The 15,839-nt window shown below is 46.8% G+C and overlaps 1 protein-coding gene across 1 annotated transcript in view; it reads left to right on the forward strand.

Annotated features, from left to right (window-relative positions):
• The first annotated feature begins 7,239 nt into the window (after window positions 1-7,239).
• The window catches only part of Prkch (protein kinase C eta), a 198,938-nt gene continuing 190,338 nt past the window's right edge, over window positions 7,240-15,839 (forward strand). The window contains exon 1 of the mRNA XM_032907939.1: window positions 7,240-8,063. Within this exon, the coding sequence (XP_032763830.1) occupies window positions 7,701-8,063 (363 nt within the window). The 5' untranslated portion in view covers window positions 7,240-7,700. The remainder of the gene's footprint in view (window positions 8,064-15,839) is intronic.

Genomic DNA, 15,839 nt, shown 5'->3' on the forward strand with positions numbered 1-15,839 from the left:
CATTTAAAATGATCAAAGCTGGCTTCACTGTGATTTGTGTATAGTTTTAGAAAGTTGAACATGACCTCAAAGCTCTTTATTATACTGCTAAAGTTTTCACTAATGGAAAAAGTACAAAACGGAGATGATTGGAGAAGAGCCCACCGCAATAGAAACACTTATAAGTCGCCTTCTGCTTACCTGGCACTATTCCAAGTGGGTGGAACAACTTCTAGAGTAGGTAAGAAGGTGAGGTGCAGTCAGAGTCAGTAGGGCATAAATTCCTGCTGTTAGGATAGGCTGCCTTCTGAATCTACTCATGACCTGTGACAATCACTGTTTACATTTAGGGGTACACCCTTCCAAATTTACAAAATACAGCACTTATACGTGTCTTCTGCCAAACAGGATTCTGGTCCATCGAACCATTTGGTCTTCTGTTTTGTTCACTCTGTATCACGAAAAACATGTGGTGGCCAGTATATAGTAAGTAAGCAGGTGTGGCCTTATCCCGGTGATGTTCCCAAGGGAAGCTTTCTCCACTCACACTCAGGTGACTTCGATGGTGCAATCATCTGAATCAACGAACAGCATTTTGTGCATTAAATTTTATCACTATCAGATGGTTTAACCAAAGGCTGTGGGGTGTGTGTGTGTGTGTGTGTGTGTGTGTGTGTGTGTGTGTGTGTGTGTGTGTGTGATGTATCTGTGTGTGAAGGTTCTTTTAATAACCTAAAGGTAATTGTGGAAGATCTTAATAATCCAAGTATGAAAGTATGATAGCATTATCCAGAATGGAATTGGTGATGATGACAATGGTTAGATGGTTACTTAGTGGAGCAGAGAAAAGCCCCTGAAGGGTGAGGCTGCCAGGCTGGCTTTCTCCTTTCTCAAGTTCTTCACACAAGTGACACCAGCTAATAACTTGGTGGATACTTGTAGTTAATAACCACTTGATTTGCTAATGCGTCAGAACTGAACTGGACAAACTAATGGGGTGAGCTGACCATGGGCAGTATCCTCTTCCTCTTCCTCTTCCTCTTCCTCTTCCTCTTCCTCTTCCTCTTCCTCTTCCTCTTCCTCTTCCTCTTCCTCTTCCTCTTCCTCTTCCTCTTCTTCTTCTTCTTCTTCTTCTTCTTCTTCTTCTTCTTCTTCTTCTTCTTCTTCTTCTTCTTCTTCTTTTCGGAGCTGGGGACCGAACCCAGGGCCTTGCTCTTGCTAGGCAAGTGCTCTACAACTGAGCTAAATCCCCAACCCCCATGGGCAGTATTAATAATAGGTTTGGAGAAAAATGATTACTATTTTCAGTCATGTACACTTGCTTCTTTCACAAATGCCTTTTTTATGTACCAAGAAAAAACCGCTAACAGTGATGATGTATAGTGAGTTTTACATTTCAATCCTAAGTGAGGTTCTTGCCTCATGTGACACGGTTAAATTTCCAGTTGTTATACACTTGGAGATGAGAAGTTTAGGGTGACTACGTACAATTAGTTTTGACTCCCATAAACGATTTATCTTTTTATTGTATACGAAATGTGTTTTCTTAATTGGCAAAACTATAATCAGGCCTTTATGAGCCTGTTTCTTAATAGTCTGTCATAAGGTTTTCTAGGGGTGACACCCAACCTCGTGTGCAGACAATCCCGACGCAACACTCTGAGCTGGGTAGATTTCAGCTGGGTGAGTTATGTTGAGAAGTAAATTAATCGTGAGAGAGATTTGCATTGGTTCTCTTAGGCACATCAAATATTTAGCCTCACTCGATTTTCCTGTTAGGAAACAGTGGCAGAAGTGTTTTATGGGGTTGCTGCTCCTGATCACTGGGCTGGAGACGGTACACAGAGTCACTAACTTGACTGTTCTTTACGGACATTGCTTTCATAGTCTGTTCTGCCCTCGGTCTGGAGAACCTGTCTTTCTTGGGTTTTAAGACTCCTCTTCCCAGGTCTTCAGAGGACATAGGGCCAGACTTTCCCTTCACACTTCCCTTCCTTTTTTCCTCTTTCTTCAGGGGCTGTCTGTCCTACAGATACCGTAGCTGATTGTTTTGTCAGGATCCTGGGCTGACGGACCTCTCTGATCTCATTTTTCTGCCCAGTCCCACTTTGCCTCAGTTCTTCCTCTGAAGAGGTCGAAGCACTTCCTGTATTCGATGTCCCCTTCAGAGGCTTCACAATGATGTACCTGGGTGTGAGTCCTTTTACATGTTCCCTGTAATAATTGTATCACTTTTCCATAGGAGAGGAGTGTTATTCTTCCATTCTGAGAAATCTTAGTTTCTGTGAAGTATCAAGCATTTTCTGTTCTTTCGGAACACTTGGAAGTAGGACATTGCAGCCCCTCCTACTTAGATGTTCCTCTGAATGCTTAGATGTGGATGCGGAACAGAACCCTCCCTGCATGCCACCATGTCCTTCTTTGCCTTCTGCTCAGAACCAGCTGTGCTCTCCTGACATATTAAGGACTGGAATCACTCCAGCACAGGGCTTAGGTATGCATGTTTTTAAAAAAGAAATGGGCCAAACCCAGCTTAACTATGTATTAACTATGATCAAATTCATACAAATCTTTTGACCCTGGATTCTCTTCTTTGTAAAGAGCACTGAGTCTAATAAAACTTGTATTGTTGTCATGGGGATCAAACAAATAAAGTTTGTCAAGTGTCTTGTTACAATGGTGGATGCTCGATACATTGTAACATGGTAGCCAATATTGTGGCCAAGGTACACCACCCATCCAGCAATGGATCACATGGTTTTTGTGGCTTGGTTATCTTTAGAATCTTCTGAGATAAGTATGCTTATGATTGGCTCATAAGCACAGCAATCTAACACCTGCTTCCACTTATTTTGCAATATAATATTTTATTATATGTATTTTGTGTGCTTTATAACATATTTAAATTTAACAGTCTAGTTTTAAATGTTATTTACTCTGGGCTTTTTTGTTGTTAATTATATGTACTTTTAATAACTGCATAGTAGTCCACTGAGTTGCTACTCCTGGATTTACTTACACATCCAAGTATTACTAGATGTTTCCAGTAGAAGGACCAGCTTTGAGTCCTTTGATGTTCTCTGTCAGATTGCTACCCAAGGGCTGCCTGTGACATAGTAACAAGAAGTAAGTTTTGACCTGGCTGTGACACTTGCTACATTCTCTAATTCTATTTTAAAAGTGGAATGAACATTGCATGAAATGGTCCTTAAGAAATCAGGAAATTGGCAGTGATTCAGTCAACCCAGTACTCTGCTGCTGCTGCTGCTGCTGCTGCTGCTGCTGCTGCTGCTGCTGCTGCTGCTGCTACTGTCCCAGTGTTCCAATGTGCTAGGAATCACATACAGAGAAGCTCAGTTACTGTGTGGCTAAGAAGCACTAGGAAAAGATCCTTGTTTACAAAGCATCAGTAGCATAGATTACAAAGCGGCAGCACAGATCTGCCCCTATCACATTGGTTGCTTTATTGTGTCACATACATACAGTGATCTGGGAAGGACGCACAGACATAAAGGACTTCTTGGTCATCTGCCTTTCTTCTACAACAGGCTCAGGTCTGGATAAAAGCTGTTTACAGGTGAGGCTTGGGTTAACAGACAGCCCTCTCCCATGGAGACCTTGGACCTGTCTAGTGTCTCCTGGAAGCCACTCATCTTGGATTTTGGCTTGAAGAGGCTGCTGGGAAAAGTTTTGCTCTGCCAGGGCTGCTACACTGGGAATCTGGGGCTGCCATGCCAGTGGCTTTCTCCTCCGGCTGACAAGAAGGTGCCAGCTCCTGGAGGAGAAAAGCAGGAAAGAGAAGAAAAAGCCTTCGAAGTGCCACGCCTTTCATCTCAGCACGCAGGAGGCAGAGGCAGGTGAATCTCTGTGAATCTGAGGCCAGCCTGGTCTATGTAGGGAGACTCAGAATAGCCAGGGCTTCACAGATCCACCAGCCTTTGCCTCCCGAGAGCTGGGATTACAGATGTGCGCCTTCAGCTCCAGGTTTTTCTATTTCTTTGTCATTCCTTTGTTTTGAGACAGCCCTGGCTGTCTTTAAGTTTGAGGCCAGTATGACAGCATTCCAGCCTACAGAGAGACCCTGTGCAAAACTGTGGGCAAGAGATGAAGAGAAGGAGCAGCCTGTGACGAAAGGGGCAGAGAGGGTAAGAGAGCACATGAGTGCCCTAAGGGACAGTTTGACTGATACCAGAGGTGACCTGTACTTTGCCTGTGGCATTTTTGGGGCTCTAACTATCTCACTGTCATGTGTGCCTTTAATCAGACAGCTTTAGCAAGCAGACTAAAACACAAACATAGTTGTTTCTTTCACCCTGGAGCCAGTGTCTGGGCTGCGATGCCCAGGCTGGACTTGAATTCGGGTTTAGGCCATCCTTCTACCTCAGACTTCCCAGTAGCTGGGTCTCGAGGCACACGCAGCCGTGGGAGCTCAGCTAGATACTTCTTTGAAAGGAAGGCCCATCCCTTTATAGATCCCGTATTCCCAGGGCTGGGTGCCGTCTCTCTTGTCTTGCCTTGCTACCCACTCTCTGAGAACCTCTCCCCGTGTGGTCTCCTCTCCTTTGGTGCACACCCTCAAACCTTGTGGCTTCATCTTACAATCTTCTTCATTTTTCAGCTCAACCCACTCTGGATGGTCATCTACTGTCCCAAAGTCTTGTCCCTTGCCCAAACCGCAGGGAAACTTTGCTCTGTGCTTATGTAACCTCAGCATCATTTGACCCAGCTGAACACTCCTCTCTGCTTGAACCCTCTTTCTTTTGGCTTCCACAGTATCTGTGCATGGCACCTTCTTGGCCTTCCTCTTCCTTTCAGTCTTGCTTCTCAGCGTCCCTGCCTTCTTCTTCTCCACCCACCAACGTTAGGGTTTCTGAGTAGCTCTGTCTTTTTTTTCTTTTTATCTCATGCTGCACTGTCTTTGTCTTTTTTTTTTTCTCCCACAGCAGAGCTTCACCCATTATTCTGGCTTCCTCTACTATCTGTATACCTTGGCTCCTAAATTTATGTCTGTAGCCCAGACTGTCCCTTGGACTGTCACAATCACCTAGCCAATTGCCCAGTTTCAGATTTCCACTTAAATGTATCAAACATACATCACAGCCGACAGGTTTCAAATTGAACTCTTCATCTCCTCCCACAAATCTTTTCTCCAGCAATGCTGCTGAGCTCCTTAACGGCTCCCCAACGGACCCAGCTGCATTCTGCAAGTCATGCTCAATCTTTCCTTCCCTCCTTCCCTCTGTTCGATCTAGCCTCCAAACCTGTCAATTTTACCTCCTCAACAGTTCTTGAATCAACCCATTTTTCATCATCTCCACTAATACCCGGGAATCCCAGTCAACAGCAGCCTCCTCAGAGGACCCCTCTCCACCCAGACTTCTTTCTATAGACTGGCCACATGGCCCAAGAAATATTTTTAAGTGCATCCTGCCTTGGCTCTGCTTAACAGCTTCCTGGGCTGCTAAGATTGCTCATGGGAAATGTCCAAAGACTTTCTCTCGAGTTTCCTCCCGATCCCCAGTCTGGCAGCGTGGCTACCTGTTCATTACCCATTTGACTCCCATCTTTTCTGTCTCCAGCTACCCAGTCCTTTCTCCAAATGGTGCTGCTTCTCCGGGAATCTGACCTACCCTGCTGCTGCTTACTTCCTCAGAGGACTCATCTCTACTCATCCACCGGGATTACACGTGTCAGGACCCCTGGCCTTTTCCTTCTCTACACTTTGCCACACGAGATGTTACTATTTGCTGTTTCTAGGACCCACAGGAGTATCGGGCACTCCGCTGTCCTGCAGCTGCCCACCCTGGTGCCTGATACGGTGAACATGAAATGTCTGGCGTTCCCCAACCCCGGGTCAGCTGTGTAACCGGCTCCTCTTTATTTGGGGAGAGTCTTCTTATATGCCGAAGCTGAACGGCAGCCCTCGGTGGTTCTTTAGGTGAGGAGGCAGCTCTTTAGGGAAGCAGACAGAGTTGATTTCACCCGGCGGACTCGACCTGACCTCTTCCCTACGAGTTCCTCCAACGTTTGCTGGCTTACTTTAGAGAGCTCTGCCTGAACTGAAGTGACCCTCTGTCTACTTCCTTGCCCCACTCTTTCAGGAAGCCTTGGTATTTCCAAGAGAGGCCCTTCCGGTCAGCCCATTGTTCTCCATTTCATCCTACAGGGCGAAGCTGTTATTGGCCAGGCCTCAATTCACGAATGTGAAATTGCCCAGAACCTTCCCAGAGAGCCAATCCAGGCTAGAAGGGACAGACGACCAACAGCCTGTTCAGTAAGAACCAGTACTGCGAGTGTCCTTAAGAATCTTAAGGACGGCCTGGACTTTATGGGAGACATTGGTTGTGACCGGCCCTCGGGGAGCAAGCTTTGTGGTAGAATGGATTAGACCAAAAGGTCTTCCTAGGGGACAAAACCTGCAGAAGCCACGACATGGGTAAATTCAGGTCTGCCCGCTCTGACAATAACAACCTAATGTGTTCCTAGAACCGCCGTGTGTCAGGGTGGCACATGGGAACACTCTTCTGCCCTTACAATTCAGGACTAGGTGGACCAGTTACCACCTCTTGCGGAGGAAGGGACTTATTACATCTTGGCCTTGTCTGTCTCCAGCAGAACCAATCTTTCCTGCTCTTTGTGCAGTGACACACCTCTCCGAGGAAGGAGGAGTACAGGATTTCCATCATTGCTCTATTAAAAAAACACGCAAACAAAACAACTAATTACTCTCCGCAGAAAAGGCACATAAACAGGATGAGTCTAAGCGGAACCTGGGATGAGCCATCCTGGTAAAGATTAGGAAAGGACCTCCCCTTCCCCACCGAGCACCGCCTCTGGCTAGGGCTAGGGTTCTGCTTCCCTCGGGCAGGGTCTCCAGGCCACCGCTTGGGGTGGGAGGTAGGGCTCCCTGCTGCTGATTTTCCGCATTCACTCGTCCAGCCAACTCTCTCCCGGGCTGTCTCCCACGCCTCAGGTGTTTGCTGGCGGTGGGCCTGGAATCCTTTCTTTTTGTCCAATCCCTTAGGGCAGCCTCCAGCCCGAAACGCACCGCCACCCGGGCCGCCAAGAGCAGAGATCGGCGAGCACTCCGGGAGGGAACCGCCCTCGGGCCCCTTCCACCCTGTGCGCCCCGGCACCCACCCCGCAAGGCCGGGCTACCCGGGGCGCGCCACGCCCCCGGGGTCCGGAAGGCGTGGCAGCCCGCGCCGGGCTTCAGAGAACTTGGAGCTCGGTGGCGTGCGGCTCCGGCCCGGGATGCGGCGGCTGCTGCTGCTTCCTGGTTCGCAGCTCGCCGAGTGGGGGAGAGCGTGAGCCCGCGGAGGCGGGGGCAGGAGGAGCGGGCGGAGGCGGGGGCAGAGACGCCAAAGCTGGAGCTAGCCGGACGGGTCGCTCCTGCTCTCCGGGGAGACTATCTGCCTGGCCCCGGAGAAGGGGCGAGCCCCGCGCGCTCCGGGAGGACGATCGGGAGCCCAGCAGCCCGCCGAGGGCTCGGAGCCCGGCTCCCCTCCTTTCCACCTAGGGAGAAAGGGCGGGAGGGAAGGAGGGGAGGGGAAGGTCCCTCGGAGGAGGCGGAATGGCCGGTCGCAGGGGGCTCGGGTGCTGCTTCTCCCGGGAGCTGCCTGCACGAGCGTGGCTGCGGAGAGGACTGCCTTGAGCCCGGGCTCTCCGTTCCCCGGTGCCAGCCAGCGCGGCCCCCTCGGGGCTCCGGCAGCAGCGCCAGCATGTCGTCCGGCACGATGAAGTTCAATGGCTATCTGAGGGTCCGCATCGGAGAGGCAGTGGGGCTGCAGCCCACCCGCTGGTCCCTGCGGCACTCGCTCTTCAAAAAGGGCCACCAGCTGCTGGACCCCTACCTGACGGTGAGCGTAGACCAGGTACGCGTGGGCCAGACCAGCACAAAGCAAAAGACTAACAAACCCACCTACAACGAGGAGTTCTGCGCCAATGTCTCCGACGGCGGCCACCTGGAGCTAGCCGTCTTCCACGAGACGCCCCTGGGCTATGACCACTTTGTGGCCAACTGCACGCTGCAGTTCCAGGAGCTGTTGCGCACGGCGGGCACATCGGACACCTTCGAGGGCTGGGTAAGTAGTGATCGCCTCGCCCCTTCATGTCTGCTGGACCTTTTAATTTTCAAAACTGGTCAGGGTCCCGCTTTCTCATCGCCCCGCAGGGGAAGGAATTCCCTCTAGACTTGGTCCTTTCCCGGGTGGCCTGCACTGTTGACGCGACAGCCGTGGGTGTATGCGGGCGCAGGTGTGACTCTGGAAAGCCGGCCTGGCCAGCGTCCTCTTTGTGGACTTTGCACTTAGGGAAGCTCCATGGTGATACAGAGCTCCATCCCTCTCCTCTCGGGGTAGGGGGTTTAGGAATCTCAACTCTCAGCCCACGACAGGCAGAGAAGGGGCGATATGCAAGTGATATGGTTTGAGTCAAGTGCTTCAAACACTTCTGAGGAGAAAGCCATACATTCTCGCGAGTATTATTCATAGTGTTTATGGATGCATGTTGGTTCAGCTACACAGACGTGCACACGTGTTTCAGCACGCACATCCATTAGATCCCAGAGGTACAAAAGCTACACTGGCAGGGATCAGAGTGAGAGCATAGCTTTGCACCCAGGCAGAGTTTTGTTTAGCTTTTTTTTCCCTTGGGGATTGGGGGATGGGGGTGTCGGGCGGCGGTGGCAGTGGTGGTGGTGGTGGTGTCTAAAAGTTTTCTGTGTTTGCTCTTAAGTTCAGTCAGCCTGGGGTGTATGGGTGCTGCAAAAATGTTTCCAAACCATTCCTCTGCAAAGAGGTGGCCAGAACACCTTAGTTTGATGTCCTCCCTCTGCGTTGATCGTTAGCTGCCCATAACTTCTCATATGCTGCTGCCATGCCCATAGTTCCCTGCAGATAGAATTTCTACTGTAAATTTCTAGAGTGCCTCACACAGCGCCAGAATGACCTTACTCCTTATGTCTTAATCCTCACTCTGCCTTTGTGGTGCAGGGGTTACTGTGCTCACTCTGAGATGCTGAAATGAGAATTACAACCAAGTGGTCTGGCAAACTGTAGTGTGCGGTAAAGACTCTAGAGTTTAATAATGGTCTCAGTTCTGACAGGAGTGGGCTTGGAACCCGAGGTGAATCGATATTCAGTATCTGTTTGAAATTCACAAATGGTAGAACCAGTGGATAGTGACAAAGATTCATCGAGATATGTGTTTTATACTTTGGAGTGTTGTTAATTTCACCATATAGTCTGTAATAGTACAGAAGGCTTGTAAAAATTCACCTTTTAAATAGAAGTAAAAGAAAAAAATCCATGACTGTTTAACTTTAGTTCTCAAATTGTGGGGTTAATTTCATCTTGGCCTAAACTTCTAGTTTTTTATTTTTATATTTGGAATTTAGTAGTGGGCTAGTCAGGATCCGATTAAATACAGTTAAAAAATTAACTCTGTTGTTGGTTTGAGACAGGGTTTCCCACAGTAGCTCAGGATGGCTTGACCTCGGGACAATCCTTTTGCCTCCGGTTCCCAAATAAGTTTACAGGTTGTCTGTGTATTTTCAGACATGGAATTGAACTGAGCACGAGAATTGTGAATTAGTGCTTGGTTAGGAGTTAGGCTGGGCAGATCTCTAGAGGAATTCGATGCTGGCGTATGGTGGTACTGGCTGGCCATCAGCCATGATAAGCACTTCGTACTGGAGACAGCCTAGATTAGCTTGAAGATCTGAATCCCGTGGGAGCTTCTAAACACCTCTGCTTTAAAATAAACTGGATTGGAGCCTCCGGGTGTAGGCCTCCAGCAGCAGTGCTTATAGACTTCCCTGGTGACAGGAAAAATAGTTAGGATTGAGAGCACGGAGCATAAGGGAAGACCTAGACATTTGGTTAAGATGAAAAAAACAAAACAAAACAAAACAAAAATAACAAAACCCTCAGTGCAGGGTTAGCCAGCTGGGAAGCGCATGGATCTGTTTCCTGTTGCAGGGCACGGATGAAGACTTAAATGTGAACTAAATTTGAAAGATCTATATTGCTTAACATTATGCCTAGATGTTTAATAGGACACACTGGTGGCATCTTTGGAAAACTTTAATGCTAGAATGGGGCCAGCATTTAAATGACGTTGGAGCCAGTGACTTGTCATGAATTTATATTCACTTATATTCACATATGTTGTTTGTCTGTATGTATGTGTGTGTGTGTGTGTGTGTGTGTGTGTGTGTGTGTATGGTTCTAAGGTTCTAAGTGTTTTGAAACCGAGGATAAATAGTATGACTAGAATGTTTTTCTTGTTAAGAATATCCTTTAAAATTATCTCTTATAGACTGCATATCAAATTCAAATGTATAATTTGTTCACAGTTCAAGTGGGAGAGTAAAAATTACTCTGGTTGCTAGTAGAACTACAAATTGCTGACCTAAAAAAAAATAATCTAGCAACTGCGGGAGCATAAGAGAGGGATATAACTGAGTCCGTTATAAACCTGCCTTTTTGCTCTCCTTAGAATAGACCATGAAACTCTCCATGCTTCATTGCCCAGACACTGTCCAAGAATGAAGATGGTAACCAGGTATTCTGGCGTTAGTAGAGTTTGTCGGTGGTCTGTGGTGGAAGGAGGGCAAAGAGCTACTTTAGCAAAACGCCTATCTGGTGCCAGGCCCAGCATCTTATACTCTTATTAACTGTGCTCTCACTTTATTCAGTACATATAACATAAACGAAGGTGGTGGGATGCAGGCAAAGCTTTTCTTAAATGGAAACCGATCACATCAGACGCTGAAATCGGTTAAGACCTCAAGCCAAAGATCTGTGTTTTCACCATGAACCTGAAGAACAAACGGAGCCAAGAATAAGGAAGTTCGTAAAGATAACAGAATGCGGCCAGGCCAAAAACAGGAACTCCATAAAGAAAAAGCAGAGTCTTTCCGTTTTTCAATCGGTAAGCCTCAAGCTTGAATAACAACGGGAAGAGGAGACACATGCCAGTTACCAGCATTTGGGATATGAACTAGAATGGCGCTGCAGAGCCTACCAACAGTACAAAGCGGGAGGCCGGGGCGCTACAGTGAGCTCCATGTCTCAGATGAAATGCACACAGAGCTCACAAAGACATAAACTGCCCACTTCCCCTCAAGTAACTTATGATCGTTAAACTAATTGAGTTTATAGTCTTCAACAGTACAACTCAGTGTCCCAAATGGCTTTACTGATGACTTACACACACTGAAGGATGAATTATTACCTGCTTTGTACAGATTCTTTCAGAAGATGAGGCAGTGAAGCAGATTACTTCATTATGTGAAATAATACCAAAACACAAAAAAGCCATCACAAAGCAAGACAAAAATACCTGCAGGCAGGTATCGTCCTTCAGGATGCGAAAAAGCCTTAAATTTTAGTCATTTAAACCCAATACCGTAGGAAGTAGAGAGTAAGCCATGACCAAGTGAGGACGATATCCAGGACTCTGGGGTGGATTTCATGGCTGTAGATCTGCCAGTGCATGCCTCTTGTGGACAGGGTCAAATGAAGGCTTGGTCACCCCAATAGATGCAGAAAAAGCATTTGAGAAAATGGACAATCCATTCAGGATAACGTCTCTAAGCAGGTTAGAAACGGAGAGAAACTTCTTAGCATAGAGGCCATCTATGCTAATCTGCAGAAACATTGTGGTGACAGAGCGAATAATATTCTGTTGTGATCAGGAACGAGGCAAGGGTGCTGCCCTTTCTACTTTTTCCACTGTCCAAGAGTGCAATAAGGAAGTTTCAAGAAGCAAAATGCTTGTATCACAGAAGAAGAAGTAAAAAAAAGGGGGGGAAGACCCAACCATCAAGTTTAGCTGGTTTGCAGGATCCAAACTAAGAACTAGTGTATGATGATGAAATTGGATGAATTAGACAAAATAGATGTGAGTCTTTTCCTGTGGAAATGATAAAACATTGCTGAAATAAAGAGCTAAGGAAATGGAGACTGTGATATATTCATGGCTGGAAGGATTCTGAATTATTTAGAACACCGTCCTTCCAAAATATTCAGTACATTTAAAGCAGTCTCAGGATCTCAGTAAGTCTCAGTAAGTCATAGGAATTGACAGACAGATACTAATTATATAGAGATAGATACAAAGGACCTATATTGGTCTAGGAATTATTTTTAAAAAGAACACACGGAAGGATTTGCACTATCTGATTTTAGAGTTTATCGTGGTGTTTCCACAGGCCAGTGGAGCAGAAGAATCCAGAAACAGATCTGCACATGAACCATCAACTAGATTTTCGACAGAAGAGCCCAGAAATTAGTTCAGTGGGGAACAAGTCGATCTTCTCAACAAGTGGCTGGGCTGTGTAACCCTGTGGAAAAGCAGAGGTGGTGACTTCTACCCCACACCATGTACAAAGTTAATTCAAAATGTTAATAGACGTACAAAAAGAGCCCGAAAGATTTCTGCAAGAAATTATTGCAGAAAATCAAAATAAATTTTGAGGTCAGCCAATAAATAAATAAATAAATAAATAAATAAATAAATAAATAAATAAAAATAGGAAAAAACCTAGCAATTCCAGAGCCCCAATTATTAGAAGGATTGGGCTTGGTCAGATTTAAAAATTATTTCTTAAAAGATGTCCAACAGTATGAAAACACAAGCCAATGTCTGAGAGCAGATAACCGCATAATATGTTAGGCAACACGAATAAATAAAATAACTGTAGGATCTCCACAGTAACGAGAAAACATCCGATTTGTGCAGTTCAAAGTCAGGTTTGAATAAATACCTGTATGGTAAATAGCATATTGGAATAGACCCCATAATCCTAACCCTAAGGGAATACAGATAAAGACAATACCACTGTATCTCCCCGGAAAGGGGAGAGTCAGTGCCCTGCCCATCCATCACAAGTGTAGGTTAGGAAGGGTGCAGCTGTAGTCCTCCCACACAGCTGGTAGGAAGGTCAAATGCTGCAGTCCTCCTGGAAAACCGAACATGTGCCTACTGAATGACTTACCTCCCTGTGTGTCAAACCATTCATCATACGACCTGTGCACGGTCATTCACAGTGGCTTCATCTGTGACGGCTCCCAAACCGGAAACTCGTGTGCAACCAACAGGAATGTGTGAATAAATTATGTTATAGCCATGCCAGTCCGAGCAGACGAATTGGTGACGTATGCAGCAACGTGGGTGAATCTCAAAGGAAATCTGCCCTGTGGGTTGGCCACAGCCATTTCCTTCACATCCCCCTCCCCCCAAAGAGCATTATTACATGATTCGATTCGTGAAAAGTTCTGGAAGATGAAATTAAGCCCATGGTGACATTCGTGGGTGTCTGGGAGTGAGGGAAAGCTAGGACATAAAGGAGGCACATGGGCATTTTGGGGACAGGTAAATTATTTATTATTTTTACAATGATGATGGGCTCACAATGACTACACCGAAAGCTCACCACGTGGTTCACTTCATAGGTGTGCCTTTCGTCATATTTCAGTCATACATGAAGACTGCAGAAAAACAGCCAAGGGTTATCATCTTTATTTTGCTAAAAGTGTGAACATGGTAGAAATGAGGATGAATTTGAGCCAGCGCTGCTCCCTCAGAGCAGGAGCCTAGAAAACCAAAACCTAAGAGAGCAAATTTACTAAGTTAATTTTTGGACACTTTCATTGTCTAGATTATCAGGTTTTTTTTTCCTGTTTCTTCTGCGACTTGTTTTGTATAATTCCTTGGACTCCATGACATTCGGAGTTTGCTTAAGGCACCGCTTCCGTTCTTCCCCTGGTGTCTGCCCTCGTTTTCTGACTTCTTGAACGGAGCCTGGTCTTTAAGAGTTGATGCTGGGTATGGAGGACATGAAGGAGGCAGGAGCTGGAGGCTGCGTCATGGAAGGACCTTGGCGCCCCTGAGGAAGGAAGGACCTGCCTGGCGGAATCCCAGACTCTTCCTGTTCAAGCTCCCGGAGACATTCTGTTCTGTGTGGCCATGGAGAGCGGCTCTCTAAGTTTCTCTTTGAGATACCCGTTTGGTAGTCGTGTCAGGTGAAGCCTCCTGGTGCCCCGCGGGGCAGTCAGCGACTGTCTTTGACCTGATTGCTGGACACAAGGGCATGAGGTTTTTCTACCCAAATTCCTTATTTTCCATCACTTGGCTTATTCTCTTTTGTACTTTGTAGTGGTTATTAATTCTCATGATTGATTTTTGTTCCCCCTGGGCCAGCTGTAAGGAGCGTCTAGCATTGACTCGCTTGCAGTGTTTTAGGGGAATGTGATTTAGACTCTCTGGGGAGGTCTGTTCCGCCGTCTGAATGAGCCGTCTCGTCCTTCCATGTCGTCGGGAGATGGATTTTGCTGGTCGCTTCGTCGTGTAGGTTATGGCTGGGGCGGGTGTCTGCCCCAGGAGCCTTCTCCCCGCATCTTGTTTTGCCACGTGAATTTCTCTGTCCTTCTTACTCTCCGAGATCACTTTGCTAATCAGTTTCTTTAGTATACCTCTCCTATTGTTTTCAGTATTGGCGATTGAGCCCAGGGCTTCCTCCATGCTAGCCAATGTCTCCATCAGTGAGCTTCGCTGCTAGTCCTCACATCTCCCTTCTAGAGAGTGTAAGGTCTTGGGGAGCAGGGTACTCTTCTCACCCGCACCTCGAACAGTCTGCGATATGTGACACCAGGTATTTGTTAAACCAGATACATAAATACAAAATACAAAAACAAACAAAAGACCAAATGAATAAAAGGAAGAAGTTTTAGTGATTTGGGGCAAATAAAACGTATGTGTTTTGGCAATACCCCTTTTTTCTTTAAACATTTCATTCATCTTCTAAGCCAGTCAGTGCTCTGTTAATCAGTGATGTACCCACGTGAACTTGAATGGTCGGGTTGGATGTTTATGTCCATTGACTATATTAATAGATGGGAAATTCTACACGTGGTGGGCTGGTTAGTTTTCTGGGGCAGGAGGGCCCAGCCACCCTGGGCAGGTTGTATAAAAAAAATAAACCAGCAAACAGCGTTCCTCCGGGGCCTCTGTCTCAGTTCCTGCCTCCAGGTTCCTGCCTTGAGTTTTCCTCAGTAAAGGACTGCGACTCTTTATTCCCCAGGTTGCTTTTAGTCATGGTCTTTATCACAGCTATAGCAAGCAAACGAACACAGATGGAACATTCCCGAGTCCATTCCTTCTAAACGTCTATGGTTTTTGCATTGGTTAATACCAGGTCATTTCCTTCAGTTGCAAATTTCGAGCCCCGTGATACGTCTGGAGCCATAGGCAAGAACTGCATATCTTCAGCCTTGGAGAGCTACTGAGGTTGGTGGGTGGAGTCTGGATCTCTCCCCTGTGCAGCGTGGTTATCTCGAGAGCATCTGAGAAGGTACCTTGTGGTGGCAGAAGTGGACACATTTTTATGAGGTGGGTAGCAGTTAGGGAGGGAAGTCCCTGAGGTCTTCTGCAGTTTTTTTTTTTCTATTTTATGCAACAGTTGGTTATCGCTGGCTACGTTCCCTTTTATTAGGATGCGATAAAAGGTGGAGCCCGCATAGTGACTGCCTTCCACTCTTACTGTTACAAGGCCCAGAGTGGCCTTTCTCATTGCCACCCAGAAACTTCAAACTCTTCTTCAGTTTCTCGGGCTGATCAGGGGAACAAACCCACAGTCTCTAATTTGGTTTGGGATGTTCTCCTTTGTTTAGGTGCTGGTTTCCTCTTGAGACATAAGTCTTCCTGCTCTGAAGTCTACACTCCTCAGAGTTAGAACCTTCCAGTTCCTCACGGGTCAAACATAGTGCTAATTCCGACCTGCAGGCTCATAACAGACAACACCAGCCCAGAGACGGTTCTCCCGCCTGCCCAGTTCTGTTTTACTGGTCCCTCCA

The sequence above is a fragment of the Rattus rattus genome, chromosome 7 (assembly GCF_011064425.1).
Source record: "Rattus rattus isolate New Zealand chromosome 7, Rrattus_CSIRO_v1, whole genome shotgun sequence".
Lineage (NCBI taxonomy): Eukaryota > Metazoa > Chordata > Mammalia > Rodentia > Muridae > Rattus > Rattus rattus.